The 16,602-nt window shown below is 37.7% G+C and overlaps 1 protein-coding gene across 4 annotated transcripts in view; it reads right to left on the bottom strand.

Moving 5' to 3' along the window:
• INPP5A (inositol polyphosphate-5-phosphatase A) overlaps positions 1-16,602 on the bottom strand; it is a 372,135-nt gene that overhangs the window by 38,165 nt on the left and 317,368 nt on the right. For all 4 annotated transcript variants that reach the window (XM_067533377.1, XM_067533379.1, XM_067533376.1 and 1 more), the window contains exons 10-11: positions 9,350-9,445; positions 8,710-8,784 (exon numbers count right to left, since the gene is read on the bottom strand). In XM_067533377.1, the coding sequence (XP_067389478.1) occupies positions 8,710-8,784; positions 9,350-9,445 (171 nt within the window). The remainder of the gene's footprint in view (positions 1-8,709; positions 8,785-9,349; positions 9,446-16,602) is intronic.

Below are 16,602 nucleotides of genomic sequence, written 5' to 3'. Positions count from 1 at the left end.
AGGTCAAGTTTTCAAAACTTTTTATTGTTCTTCTCTGGATTGTCTCCAATTTATCCACATCTTTCCTAAAGTGTGGCACCCAGAATTGGACATAGTACTCCAGTTGAGGCCTCACCAGTGGCAAGTGGTATGGAACAATTATCTCCTGTGGCTTACATATGACTCTCCTGTTAATGCATTCCAGAATGTTATTAGCTTTTTTCACAACTGTATCACATTGATGACACAAATTCATTTTGTATCCACTATAACCCTCTGATCCTTTTCAGCAGTACCACCACCTAGCCAGTTACTCCCATTTTGTAGTTGTGTATTTGATTTTTCAATCCTAAGTGTAGTACTTTGCACTTGTCCTTACTGAATCTCATCTTGCTGATTTCAGACGAAGTCTCTAAATTTGTCAACGTCATTTTGAATTCTAATCCTGTCCTCCAAAGTGCTTGCAACCCCTCCCACCTTGCTTGGTGTCATCTGCAAATTTTTTTAAGCATACCTGCCACTCCATTATCCAAATCATTCATGAAATTATTGAATTGTTTCAGACCCAGGACCGACATCTGCAGGACCCCACTCAATATGTGCTTCCAGTTTGACAGCAAACCATTGATAACTACACTTAAGTATGGTCTTTCAACCAGTTGTGCACCCACCTTACAGTAAGTTCATCTAGACTGCATTTCCCTAGTTTGCTTATGAGAATGTTGTGGGACTGTGTCAAAAGCCTTACTAAAATCAAGATATATCATGACTACTGCTTCCCCCCCATGCACTAGACCAGTAACCTGTCAAAGAAGGAAATTAGGTTGCTGTGGCATGATTTGTTCTTGACAAATTCATGCTGGCTGTTCCTTACCGCCCTATTATCCTCTAGGTGTTTATAAACTGATTGTTTAATAATTTGTTACAGTATCATTCCAGGTACTGAAGTTAGGCTGACTGCTCTGTAATTTTCCAGGACCTCTTTGTTCCCCTTTTTAAAGGTAAGTTTTATGTATGGCCTGCTTTGGTTCTTTGGGATCTCACTTGTACTCCATGAGTTTACATTGTGGGAAAAGGGTTTTGAGGGGACCTGCCACTCATGGAGCTTTCCTAAGGTTATCCCATGGGACTGTTGTGTGTGCAGGAAGCAAGGATTATCTGCGTGGCAGCTCCATGTGTCTGCCTGGCTCTCTCTGGCTCCTCTGGAAGCTCCCCCAATGTGAAGAGGGATGAGGAAGTGTTACAGTAGTCTCAGGGTGTTTTAAGTGTCTGCCAGCTTCTCTGCACCTCCCACTTCCCACAAGAAGACATTCTAGAGAGTTTAATAGGAAATGGAAATCCTTCAGTAGGTTCTCTGAACCACCCTGCAGAATTTAATAAAGAATGACATTTCCGCTATAGAATTCTATAGGATGGTTAAAAAAAATCTCTAGAAAGGATATAATTCTCTATTAAATTGTATAGATTTTAGAGAGACAAGGTGGGTGAGGTAATATCTTTTATTGGACCAACATGTGTTGGTGAAAGAGACAAGCTTGTCTGTCTCATCAATAGAAATCGGTCCAATAAAAGATATTACCTCACCCACCTTGTCTTTCTGATATCCTGGGACCAACACAGCTACAACTACACTGCATACATAGATTTTTAAAGTAATTTCTACAGAGCCCTATTGGTTGCATCTTTTAAAGTTCTATAAGGCTTGTCCATAAGGATCTTGGCACTATTTCTCCTTGTCCACTTCCCCACATTCTCAGTCCTCAGATGCACATTCCTGACCCCACAGAGAGTGCTTTGTAAGGTCCAGGCTGAGACTGGAATAAATGGTGCCACAGTGGTGGATGACGCCTCTCTATGTGAGATGGGAAATTACACGCTGCATAGTGCTTAGGGCTCAGCAATACGGTCCTAGTCCAGGAAAGCACCTCCATTCAGGGAAACACTGAAGCATGTACCTGGTTTCAAGTGTGTGCTTAAAGTGTTCTCCTGAATCAGGACCTATGAGCAACCACTATCCCTGCTGTGAACTGAGCATTGATGAGTGCAGGGGAAAGTGGGCAGGACATGGGGTCAGAGTCAGGGTGTGGCCAGAGTGTAAATACATAAGGATAATTTGATGAATACAAATTATGTGTGTCGTGGGATTTTCAGTTATTCCTAATGCCAGCCATGAGTAATGGTTTATTCAAGTGTGCTTAAGAGCTACTGCACAAGAAATTGAGAGGAGGGGGGCAGCATGAGAGCCAGCCACTGACAGAAATGCTTCTGAAAGGTTCACGTGATACATTATCTCTCCCTGACACCCACTCAGTACCTCATGATGTATACCAGACACTGTTTTTCCTGGTTCTCCAGCCTGCACACACACTTCTCTGCTGGATTGTATGTAACAAGCACCATGCTCAGCAGCCTGCTGGTAGCATAAACTGCTGTCAATACCTTGATCCCCATCAGGTAGGATCCACTCCTTATTTTACTCTTGGATATGTTTTTTTAAAAAGTGCTTCATTTCAGAACTTGAATTCTGGCACAGTCTTCAAGTAGTTCTCAAGAAGGAACTTTAAATTCTCCCTTCTCATCTCTCTTAGCTCCAGGGTTATACAAAGAATAGTCCAAGGTAAAATGCAGCCTGGCCACTTGTATCTTTAAAGCAGAAGCATAACACACAAAGGCTACAGGTTCCATCATTCAATGCTCCATCTTCATTTCAGCAGAGCCACTACAAAGGGGTCAGTATTATCTGCTCCACTGCATACAAACTAGGCAAGAGTTCAGGTTTTTGGCCAGTTTCCAATAACCCCTCAAGTTGGGCAAAGTTTGAATGCCACTATTCTAACTCCTAAAGAAGTCTACTCAAAATGTATCCCTTACTCTAGGTAGCTGCTATTGAATAAAAAGCTACTACACTAATATTGCAATCTTTCCAATTCAGACTAAGTCAAAATGAACATTTTTGTGCTTAGCTTGAATTTACTAACAACCTCATCCTGTAACTGACTATAGATCCCTATGCCTACATAGAGCTCCTTGATTTCAAGGGTGTGATCCTGCAAAACCTTATTTACATGAATAGCCTATTTGCTGGAAGAGACACTTACATTATTTATATTGTAACATTTATGATGGCAATTCAAATGCACTGTATTTACACAAACACAGTATATCCTATTATATATGCACACACAAAATAAAGTCTGAACAGAGACTAACTTTTAGAAAAAGATTTATAAGTAGGCTATTCCTAATTAAAATTTGATAGATGTATTGTACATGTCCATACATTTTTAAATGTCTCTGGTAATGAAATACAGCATGAATTTGTACCACTAGGAAATTAGCACTGCAGAATGTATTGTGCTGTACATGTGCATTTGGGGATTTCAGTTTGATACAGGCCTAAAAATATAGGAAAATAGATATATAATACAGCTGTAGTGTTACTTATAGGGATGTAAAAATACACATTAACTGAATAAGAACTTTGGTCCAGGCTCTGCAGTCTTTACTCAGGCAAAAGTCCCATTGTTGTTAAGAAGAATTCTACCTGAAGACTACAGTATTGGGCTCTCAGAGTAATCAGGTATACACGAATGTGCTTCTGTGCTACAGAATATGTTGTTAGCTTATATGCAGTTCAGTTTTAAAAAATTATCTGTACATCAAAATATGTCAGCTGGATTGAACTGAGTATGTGTCATAGTTCAGACTGAAAATATAGACACCAGGGTTTCCCTCATTTAACTGAACTAATCCCAGGACAGATGGAATGCTTTAGAACAGTATTCAACACTGCTGCATGTACACATGAACTGGTTTTGATTCTTACATGTAGTGCGGAGAACAGCAAAGTGAAGCAAAGAATCATTAGGCACCATTGGTAGTTTTGTGACCATGGAGTGTTGAGAGCAATTCTACAAGACAATAATCAACAAATGTGGAACACCAGTCTTGGCTTAAATTGACACCCTGACATACTGTAAAGAGAGACATATTTGCAAATTGTACAACCCAGCTTCCCAAGCATTTATTGACTTTACATTTGTTAGTGGGATTTATTGGTCAGATCATTAGATTTGCTCCCTCCATTGTTCCCCATGTTGGACTTTTACAACCCAGCCCACTGCACACCAACTGAGCATTGAACTGAGCAAACAAAAATCCAAGCAGGTCAATACTGTTTTAAAGTAAAGGATGGTTGTATTATATCATTTTCTATTTATATTATGTGAAAAACAGTCACCTCACTGTACAGTTTTAAATTAAGAAGATTGCTGTGACAGCTTCAGGTGTATAGGTTCCCCTCTTCCCCTGTCCTAGGCAACTGTGATTCTGAGCAATCAATTTCCTTTCTCTATCTTAATTTACCCCTTATACATCATATTCAAGATTTTATCTGGACAGGGGCTAGGTGGCTCAGTGGATAAACCTCTGCCTTTTCACCTCTGGGATCATGGTTCAAGTCAAACCCTGATGAAATGCATTTGATCGTCCTAATCTAGTTCTTAGTGGACAGCATTCCCATTATCTTTAAAAGGGTCAGAGCCAAGGCCATTGGGAAGAGTGCATTGTGCTATATCTTGTCTGTTGATTAATACATTTTCAGTGATGCCAGTTCCTTAACTTCATGAGCACACATATTCACACAAAAAAGCTTAATAAAGGTCCCTTGTGGATTAAACCTCTCTCTCCTTCCCTCTCACCACCATAAATCCTTTTACATTTCTTTGGGAATATTTAAAAAATCAGTAATTACTGATCATTTTGAAAAGATTAACATCTGCATTAAGAAAATCTCAAATTAATTTGCTCAATACTTATTTTAAATCCTTGTTTGACATATGGAGAACTCAATCTTTATAACCTGAACCATTTTTATAACACATTCTAATTCTCTTCTCTTATGGATGTTAGTTAATCTAATAAAACCTTTGGATCAAAGGGATTAAGCCCTGAGAAAGATATTTTTTGTTGGACACAAGGTAGAAGGCCAGATAGCTAGGTAAAGTACTTGTTATAGGAATTTATTCTCTATTTTCTGGAAACTTATTTGGGATCTGCTGGAAGAAGTGGGTATTTGACAGTAGATGTGAACAAAACAAAAACAACACAAACAGGGCCTTCATTTTGTCTTATCCCATCCAAAAAGTACAGTAGGGAGAAAAATATAAACACTTCCCTTTCATGGTGTCTGAAGCCAAAGGTTATTGGGCTTTACTGTGACTTACAGAACAGAGCCAGCAAACCTGCAGCCACGTACTGCTGTATGAAATATGTGAAAGCACTTGAAAAGTGGCAGAGCAGACATAATGTTACGCCGCCTGGCAATCCTAGAATCAGCTGGGGTCTGTTTTGGACCCAAACACAAATGCTGGGAAGAACAATTCCTTATGAATCATTCAACTGGCCTAAGATCACTGTATTTCATTGCTCTCTGGTCCTATCCCTACCTGTCCCTAGAGTACTCCTGATGCATCTGTGATTCAGGAAGTAGACAGTGTAAAGACAGTCAAAGATTCCCCCAAGTTGCAATAGTTTTCAGCGGCCTCCTAAGGCAGCTTTAAACCTCCTTTGTGCCTCTGGAGTGGTGCAAAGGTGACTTATCTCTAGGAAGGACTAAGCCTACGTCCCAAAAGAAGAGAGTAGACAAAGGAAGTGGTACATATAACCTTTTCATGAAGATGCAGCAAAGAAGGAGGACAAATGTTATACGCATATAGTCAGACTACAGTTTCTACAAGCAGTAGATGAGATAGCTCAACAAACATCACCAAATCCTGCTCTTCTCCCACTGAAGTCAATGGCCAAACTATCCTCTAATTGCAGTGGAAGCAGGACCAGCCTCAGAGCTGTTAGGATAATGAGTTCATTGAAAACTCCTAGAGTACAGTAATGGTCAAATTCATGAGGACGAAATATGATTTTCCTGCTGAAATAGTTCATGAATATAGTTTATGTGAAATATATGAATATATGAAACCATTTTTCATTTTTGATTGTGGCTAAAGATTATAAAATATTTTTAATGATTTAATCATTCTCCTGGAGTCATTAATAGTCTTTAGATTCCTGCTATATATTTATTTAATTGGCTGCTCAACTGGCAGCATTTAGTTAATGGTGCCTTTGCATAAATCAATAACAATTATGATTTTTTCTCATTAAATAATTAATTCTCCTTGAATTGTTTTTCTTTCTAATGTTTTTCAAGTTAACAGGAAATTCTTGAACATGAGCTATCTTGCAGCAAATAATTAGTTATATCCTAATTAGTTAGTATACATTATTTTAAATAGTTTGAATGTATAAGGAAAAAGTGTGGATTTATTTAAGAAACCTCTGAATTATGGCATTCACCTGAGGACATTGATAATATGATATTGTTTATGCTTATCTTTGAAAACAAGGCAAATCTAAATGTATAGCCAAGGTCTCTGGCTGACTTCTCCACACAGAATAGTGTAAACACCAGGAATGTTAGACCAGATTGTAGATCCTGCTCCAGTGGTGCAAAAAGGCCATAAAACCAGCTAAATGAGCCAGCTGAGGATTCCCCCCACACTGTGAGCCCTCTGCTGTTTGGGTGTGTTGGGAGCATAACCAGAAAAGGGGAGTGGCTGGAACACCACAGCACTCTAACAATCCCCTGCTAGTGTAGTGGCCCCTTGGAGGCCGTTACTAGCCAGCACAAGTTAGAATAGCCCTGAGGCTTCTCAAACTTGTTCTCGGAGCTGAACTGGTCCCAGGCCAGCCTCTGGATCAGGAGGAAATAAAAGCATTGTACAAGAGAACTTGGCTGGACCTGAGGATGAAGCTAACGTTTCTACGCTTTTCTATCTCAAAGGTACTACGTTTAGATATCCACTTAAACTCACTATATTTGGGAATTCATATGACAATCAGAGCCAAGCTCAGCCTCGTGTAACTCTTTTCTTCATGCATTCCATCCTTCCCTTTATTTCTTTTGTAACACTCAGCATTGCAGCACCTAGGCACTGTAGCTCCATTGTAGTCAATGGAGTTATACCAAGGTTGAACTGGGTTCCAGAGGTACTAAGAATACATTACTAAGCTACATTACAATGCTAAGGTAGTTTTCACTTGGTGTTCTATGACAATTTTGCATTAGTTAGAGATTTAACATGGATTTTCTCTTTTCTATCTTACTGCACTCCTTCGTACAGCTGCTATTTGCACTGATCTTTTTTAAACAGAATGATACAGATGAGTCTTCACTTGCTCATTGTACATGCTGTTTTTTTGGGGGGGAGGGGATAAACAGGGACAGTTGCGGAAGTTTGCAAAATATAAGACTAGAAATATTTCAGATTGGAAACTCTACAGTATTTCTGCTGAATTGATCATTTGTATATGTTTTAGATTTTTCATAAACATGATAACCATTTCTACATCTATCTTAAGAATTCTTCTAGTTGATTACAATGTAAAAAAGACGGAATAACTGTGTATGGACAATGATAAAGTACGCTGTTTCTAATAAATATTTGTCAGATCTTGTCACAGCTGCACAAATTCCACTTTTACTGAAGAGACACCACACTGATAAAAAAAGAACTCAGAAAATCAATGGATCTTGAGCTAAAGCAGTTGCTAAACACACAGAAAACATCTTTATCCAACAGCCATAGTGCTGTGAAAATTCCCAAGCCTTGCATCGGTACAGCTAAGGAAAATTTAATCTTCCCAAATACTCATCAGGGCACTCCATCCTGCAGACCTGACAGCCCCACTTATAATTAATTATACAATTTCGATGGGAATATCGACTAAACAAAGCTATAAATCATAGAAAAAGTCAATAGGCATGGACACATTCAATCATGTCCCGACCAATGATTACTACTCTTAAAATACAATAATTATTTTCAGGAGCCAGCTTGAATTAAATTTCTGTCAGGCTGGTACAAGACCGCGGGTTGATGAAGGATGCGATGGATTTTTTTGGTTGAATTCGGCATAGGAACATTTATCCTTTTAGATAGGTAGTTTGTTTTTAGTGATCATGGTGCTGCGTGTTTAACTAGACCATGAAGATTAGATTATCTCCAATGGCTCATTATATCGTTTATCTTTTTCCTACCATGCTTGATCTGGAAGATTTCCTGCTTCTCCGTGCGTGAATGGAATGGCAGCTGATTTTGAAATGTAATATGTTAAAGTAGGATGTCTGCATATGTCTTTGCATGCAAGCATGTGTGTGTGGGCATGTGGTCCATGTATGTGAAATCATCCAAACTGTCATTTCAAATGCCACTAGTGTAGTGTAAATTGCAATAAAGAGGCGTGACTTTATTCAGCAGACAAAGCTGTACGGAAAGAAGAATTAAACTAAAAACTTTCAAGTTGATATAAAATAAAAAAAGTTAAGAGAAATATGTAAAAGATAAATATAGAGGGGCAAGCTGTCATTTCTCTTGTTTATCTGTCAAATAGAATTGGAAATGGGACATGGAATTTCTAGTGAGATAATATAAAGAAAGGTTGTGTCAAGCATAGATTGGACCAAATGTTCCAAAACAAAAAAAAATTGGTATATGAAGATAGTCAATATCCATTTTCCATCCACAGTAATATATTTAGACCAAAAAAAGATAACATACCTTTGAGCTATTTTGTCCAATTGGATCTCACTTCCGATCTCATGTGCACACCGTAAATCTACATATGTAAAACATTACTTATTTTTTAAATGTTGCATAGCCACAAACTTACCGCAGTGCCATTGTTGTCTCTAAAAACATCTTGATTAAAATAGTCGAAGAGCTTCTTTTCTAACTGTAACATAACCTGAGAAAGTAAAGCAGAAAAAAAATCAGAAAAGAACTTCTGGCCCAAGTGGTCATTATATAAACAATTAGGCAGTCAGTCATTCTCAACTATATAACTTCAACTCTTAAAAATAAAGTAAATTTCTAGATCTCTAAATCTCTCTCCCTATCAATCATTCCATTTGGTTTCCTGGCAAACAGCTAGCAAGATTAAATTAACAGTGCTAAAGAGTGTGGACATCTATATTCTCACCCTAAATGATGATGCATAAGTCTCATATTTGCAGAGGTATGTAAAATGCCTCTCACAAAAGCGTATACCTTATCAAATACTCACTTTCATCACAAATCATACAATAATTCACACTTAAGTACTCCATCCTGCAAGATGGTGCTCATCACCATAAAGGATCAGGTGCTAAATAATCTTAGCTTACATTTTGTAACTAAATTTTTGGAGCCAAGTGACTTCCAGAGTTTACAGCCAGAAATGAACTTTGCCTTTGATATTTGCAAGTCTGAAAAGGAGATATTCAACAATCTTTACGTTCACTTCTATGATACATCTGTATTTGGTTACATACCTTTCGGTCATTATCAGATTCACGGAATATTAGCTTGACTACTTCATTTGTGTCAGCTGCCCGGATAGTCTGCATTGTAGCCTTTGCACAAAGTGTCTAATAAAACAGAAAGCAAGAGAGAGATGATTTTGTAAGAAAGATGAACCCCCTTTTTGTAAAAATGTCTCAATCAATGCACATTAAGGGCTTGATCCAGTACTCAGTGAAGAGTGTGTTTTTGCTGAAGGTCAATTTTAAGTACAAAACACTTTTAATTTAACGTGTCTCAATTCACTAAAAATCTAACTAATGAGCTACATTAATGTTCTGACACAAACCGACAAAACCAAGAACATTCTTTTTTAAAGCAAACATTAACTTCTTCACTCGCTGCACTGTACATTTTTACTTTAAAAGGTGTGACAGTGTTACATGATCCTGCATGTCACATTTTACTTGTGCCAACCTCAACAGCCATTTCTGCTAACCCAGCAGCCCTCAAATGTTATTGTTTCACATTCCACTTCCTTAAAAAATTGTCAAGTGAATTGATGGAACATCAAGCTCAGATACCACCAGTGATACATGTAGCAATTTAGGAGCCCCTGATAATCTAATGTACACGCTTCACCTGAGTTTCATGCTCAAATGTGGTTTCAATTTATAAACATAAACTAAGCTTTTATAACTTTACAATTGGCTGCAGGGGCTAAGTCTGTTGGAGAAGCAAATCCTCTTATATGACCACCCTTCTCAACAAGTGACTGCATTGTACTCCTAAATATTTTGGGGGTCTCAGGTCTTTGGGATAAAATATATTTAAGTTTAACACTTATCTAGGCTCAACAGTATGAATTCTAGACAGACTAGATGTCAGGCTTGTCTTTGATTTCTCTCCCATTTGTCTGTGTATAGACTAGATTTAATGTTCAGAATGTTTTATATTAATCAGCTTTAGGCATGCCTATTGTGAAAGTGACTTCTCTGTTGCATTCAATTACAGATAGAAAGCTGGAGGATTCAGCAAAGCACTTAAGCATATGCTTAAATTTAAGCATATGCTTAAGTCCTATTAAAGTTAGGCAAATGGGTAAGTGCTTTGATAAAACAGGACAGACTACTGACTTTGGGCCCAGATATGATGCAGAATTAGGAGAACTGAATAGAGGTTTATTTTGTTAGTATATCAACTACACAATGCATAAGACAGGAATTAAATTAAGAACAAAGGAAGTGGGGATTTACTTGAAGTGCATTTTTATTCTTTTTCAGAATAGAGGGAAAATTTGCTTTGGTTTTGCATAATATTTAATAATAAAATAAATGTGCTATGCTTCTATAGTTATTAAGGATCCTATATCTAAGGTTGTAAAAACATTTTGCAATCCTTAGTGAATTTATTCTCATAAAATCTATGTGAGTTACAAATGTATCATTACCCCATTTTACAGATGGGGAAACTGAAACTAAGACCAACTTCAGATGTGGCATAACATCTGTGTAAGCCACTTAGGAATCTGATATAAACAGGATTTCACCAATATCGGAACAGAATTTGCCTCTTATTATCTTGGTCAAGGTCACCTGGAAAGTCTGTAGTAGAGTCTGAAATAGAATTCAATTTACCTTTAGCCACAAAACCATCCATTCCATCTATCATTTTACTTTTTGCTTGTTTCCTTCCAGAAAAAATACATATGTTGAACTTATTTTAGAAGTGCATTGTGTCTTAGAAAGACTGTAATGGGATTTTTAGCATATTTACAAAAACACTTCATTTATTTTTAAGAAGAATCTGAACATCTGCAGTAACTGCTCTTCTCAACAAATGTACGTACTAACAAATATAACCAAACACATACTTGAATACCGAAAGCTTTATTTATTTATTTATTTGTTTACACTCTTTATATAGCACCTCACACAATGAGGCCATGATCCTTGACTGGAGCCCTTACATGCTACCATAATACAGATAAATAATAACAACAAGAAGTCATACAATTTCATTTTTAAAGGATGATGACTTTTGAGTGTATCATAACAAAAATATATCAAATAAATGTGATCTTTCTCTTCAGTCCTATGCACTTAAAAATTGCTAATTCCTTTCCCCCTCTCATTTAGCTAAAAATATTTCCTCCTGAGTGTCTTCCTCTGGATATTAATTTTTCACCCTTCATAAATATTACTATACCTAAATTATAAATCCTTGGCAAGAGGGACTCCTAACACAAATTCTGGCACAACCATGAACTACAGCAGCACAAACACTGCTGCTGGAATGTTTGAAAAACACACAGCTCAAAAAAACCCATTTACAGTAACACAAAACACCCTTCGAAAATGGTGGTTGTGTCCACAAATTTTCAGAGCACTTTTGTTCAATGGATCAGGCTTCTGAGAACACAGGGAAGTTATAACTAAACTAGCAAAGGTCATGCTGAGAGGACAGAGAAGGAGTGGTATGCCAAATCCTTCAGGGAGCTGCAGTTTTGATTTCATTTAATTTTTTAACATAGACCTAACCACTTTTTCCACACATCACCACAATTTACCTTAGATCCCATTTTGTCTCTTTTGACAAGTAATTAACATTTTGCCATCTGTGTCTGTATGCAGTTACCAATGAGGTAATCCAACAGTGAGCCATTCCCAAAGTGCACTCCCTCTGATACCAGCCATTGAAATTCAAAGCACAGATTAGCTAATCAGGTCAAGCCCAAAAAAATAGCCCTTTGGACTCATGTGTCACAAATCAGTCTGGTCGCCTTTAAACAGCCCACCAGATTAGAACAAGCACCCGAACAAACCAAAGCGGAAAACCCGCCGCTCTCTAAAGCTGGTTTCTAAAGCCCTAACAAATCGCTCCATCTTTCACTCATTTAAACTTTCCAAATGAGGGTCAATATGGTCCCCTAGCATCCAAATGCTAATGCGCTTAAGTGCGCTTAAGCAGCTTTCCGGAGTGAATGGGCCAAAGAAGGGCTCAAAAAGACAAGGCAGAGTTACTGTCACTGTCAAAAAGTCATTGTAGCCACCCCCAGAGTGGTTGCAATTCAAGAAATTCATGATTTCTGTCTCTTAAAAGCATCTGCTTGAGAACATTTTTTTCTGAGCTGCTTTATCTCACAACTTCAGGCCTGCTCTAAAAGAATAAAAATCTGATCGACTCTTGAGAACCAATAAAGAGAAAGGACCCACATACCTTATTGCTTTCAAATTTCACACCCACAAAAAGTTACCTTATTCAGAAACAAAAAGTGATTGGGCAAAGGTTCATTTCTTATACAAGCTGGAGCATTCCTTTTTTCCCTTCCTTTCAATTTCTACAAAGTCGTAGTCACCCAAGCAGAAAACTTTCAGGAACATGTGCCTTTTTAGGCAAGTCTACTTATGAAGGGATTTTTTGTTGTGGTTAAAAAAATCAAATGCTTGAAAACATGCTGTTCTTTTCAATGTTCTAAGGTTCTTTAAAGGCATCCTTTTAGATGATGGGAAACCAGATAGCAAAAAGCCTCTATCAAGTTTTCTTCTTTTTCTTCTTTAATTTTAGGCACTTGTTTTTCTTTTGCAAGTTAAATATTGTTACAATGCTTGCGGGGGAGTTGCCACTAAATCTTCATCCTTTTGCTAGGGTACAGGCATATTTTATTCCAATTTTTTACTTGGATTATCCACATAGGTAGACTCCGATAGGCTCTTTATAGTAATTTATTAAAAAACGAAAACAAACAAACAAACAAAAAAAACTTGTGACATTCATTTATATAGAATTGTAAAACACAGCTATAACTTTTCAGATGTAATCCATTTACTCAGAATTAACTGTATTTTACCACTGTGTGAAGCTGAACGTGAAAGTTCTGATACTGACAAATTATGATTCTTCTAAGAGATACTGATCTCTGTACACCATTGCTCTGCAGTCCTCAGGGAATGAATCTCATTTTCTTTGCTGAATAAATGCAACCTTTAAAATTCTTTCACTAATTTTATATGCAGTGCATTAAAATATTTTACAGTATTCTGCAGCACCAAATAAAATTACTCTGTCAGCAAGAGACACAAATATATATATCAAAACAAGGCAACCCTTCACTGAAGATATGGAAAATACCCTAAACAAGTAAATCCTACCATGTTTTCCTCATTAGTGTAATCCTATGCTGAAAACAGCAATATTCTCTGGACACCTTCTAGAATTCTGGGTCAAACTCTGATATGCGATTTGAGTCGTTTATTTTATGGCTGTACTTACTTAAATTAAAAAGATTTTGAAAAAGAATGCATATGTCCAAGCATATCTGGATTCAAAGTTTACTGTTATCAATGCCTACAGAATCTAAATATGTGTATTACTTTGCCCATTTGATTTAAATAATCTTCTTAGGACACTTTCTTTTATTACTTATTATTTATTCCTAAAAATAAAATAATTGGAACATTTTCAGTATCTCTTTACAATGAAAAAGTTCCAGCAACAACTGCAAATACAATTCATAGTAAGTCACAGTAATTTCCAAGTAACCTTCATGGGTTTAGCAAAAGTGTTTCCTTCTAGAAGTAGCCAGGCACAGAAGAGAAAAAAGGCTAAGACATTGAACCAACTAACATACCAGTAACCAAATCATCTTTTAAGATGCTAAATTTTATTTCAGTTAAATCTTTTGTAGATTTTGACAGGATGTAAGAGAGATACATAGCTCATCTCAGTTAGGAAACGTAAATACTTTTAGCTACTTTTCCTGAAACAGCTTTGAAAAAAAATCTGCCTGACACTTATTGAATTAGGACAACCAAATGCTTTTTTATTATCATAGGAGGCAAATTGTATTTGAAACAATTTGAAAGCTAGAGCATTTGCTAATTCAGTAGTAACAGAAACATCTGTCTTGTTCAGGCTGTTCCTGATCTTTGAAGGTCTGATTCTGATCTCACTTATAGTGGTGTACAGTACATCAAGAGTAACTTCACTGAACTCAGTGGAGTAAGACGGATCAGATTCAGACCCTGAGTGTTTATTGGAGAAAGCCTGAGTCTGATCTAGCTTTTTCCACCAGTCAATGATCCATAATTAAGATATCTGGATAAGAGCTTATGTTTAAACAACATTTTAGTATATTTTTGTACACACACCATTCTAATAGAAATTTAGAGTTAACTTTTCACTGTGGTGCATGCGTATTCAGCCACATAACTTGTATGAACATTTATGGGAATTGCAGAGCTAAATCCCCAATGCAAGGCAATGAAAATCCACACCAAAGAATATACACCTCTATCTTCATCTGGACAAAGCGTCCTTCATTCCGGCCAAACTCAACCAGTGAGGAAGCTTGAGGGGTGGGGGAAGAAATAGAAACAGCAAGAACATTTCAGAGACATGATTAAGTCTCAAATAGTCACAAGGAAAAAATAAATCAAAACCTTTAGATTCCAGGGGCCAAAATTCAGCAGTGACATACATGATGGCCTAACCTGACAGAAACAAATATATATGGGCATGTCATAAAGTAGTTTAATTTGCCAGTTTGGGCATTCAGTCAGCGTGCAAAATTACTGTCAGACTAATTTTACAATCTATGGGGACCAAATTCAGATCTGGTATAAGCAAGGGCAGCAGCATCCACTGAAGTTTTTGGCCCCAGAAGTGTTGGGGATGGTGTGGAATAAGCTAACGTGAAGGCTTGCTTTATTTTACACCACTCTGTTAGTTGCTGTTCCTGTTACATCAGCTTCTGTCTCCTCAGTATATGAGGTATACCTGGTTTGTGCATTTTTCTGATGCCAAACCAGTGCAAATTACACTGTGCTGCCACTTAGACCCATTTTATGACCGATTTACCTCAAGATGCAACTTGCAAGACTTTTGATGTCACTACTGAAGTCCTGACCTACAGGCTTCCATGGGAAGTGCTGTAGCGCCACATGGGGCCCGCTGCTGTATCTGAAGCTTTTAAAGATTTATCTCAGTTTTAAATTATCTCTTTGAGCAGCATCTATGTTAAGCTTTTGTGCTAAAAATATCCTTTTACATCTAAATTTAAACTTTGAAAATCTCAAAGATGTCTGCTGAGGGGACCTGGTGCCAGACTAGCAGGATTCCTCTCCATTTCCTTCTATGGATCTCCCAGGGCCCAGCTGAGATGATTGAGTTGCATGCTGGGGTATGGATTTGCCCCTTACTCCAGTACAACTTTTTATATCACACTCTGCTTCAAATCTAGTCTAACGTTCTCTTCTCAAGAACTGTTAATTAATACATCACAGAATATGCTCCTGGTTCTTCCCAGACAAATAGAAAGTCAAGGGCTTTTCCCCAAGGAGCCTCCAACAAACACATCTGACTACATCATGGACAAGGAAGGATCTGGGGAAGGCAGGCAACATGAAAGCAAAATGATTGGCACCAGTCTTGATACTTCTAAGGATTTCTGTTTTGTTCATTAAATTTTAAGTGTACATTGTAATATGAGTTGAGTGACATGCTAATGAGGGGAGGTCTGAGGGCAGGGCTGGAGAACTATTGGTAGAAGACACTTCATATGAGCACAGTACTCATTTGTGCCATTGCCAAATAGTGTTAAAGACTGCTCTGATACGTGAACTCTTACAAGTTTAAAAAAAAAAAAAAAAAAAAAAAAAAAAAAAGTTAAATGAACTAAACTTACAGATCCAGCATTTAGAAGAAAACCGCTAGGCTTAATCACATAAACAGGACAGTTCAACAGAATTTACATCTTCTGTGAGGCTGCAACAACACTATACATGGATATATGTTCTACAAGCCATATTCGGAGGTGACATAGCTGGGGGACAAGCACTGACCTCTACAGCTGGCTTGTGGGGGGTCAGGCTCCAGCAAACTTCCATCCCCCCCAAAAAAAGCGGTAATTGGGTAGGTACCTACAACCTCATTTCCTCTCCCTTCACACATCCTACAGAGCAAGCAGGGGAGAGAACTGACACCCTCTCCTAAAGACAAAGCAAAGCAGAAAGAACTGAGCCCGACACTTGTGTGTGTGTGAGTGTAACATAACCCTGCAAAAAGCGCCATAGTCAAATGAGGCAGAGAGAGTGAACCTGAGGAAATCTGGTCTGACTGAGCACAGCACTGATCTCCTTTTTCCTGCTGCAAGAGCAGCTTATGTACGGCCTTCCTGAGTTGGCTCTTTGATTGTCTATTGGGAGAGGAAATAGGGATGGAGGTTAGGATGGTTGGATGTCACATTCCGTGCTCTGGCTGGAGTTTTATTTGTTGGTAGCCTCTT

Source organism: Emydura macquarii, unplaced genomic scaffold, assembly GCF_026122565.2.
Source record: "Emydura macquarii macquarii isolate MOO-44397 ecotype Brisbane River unplaced genomic scaffold, CSIRO-AGI_Emac_v2 contig_3343, whole genome shotgun sequence".
NCBI lineage: Eukaryota > Metazoa > Chordata > Testudines > Chelidae > Emydura > Emydura macquarii.
The sequence above is the reverse complement of the archived record's forward strand: the minus strand, read 5'-3'. Positions and strand labels throughout refer to the sequence as shown.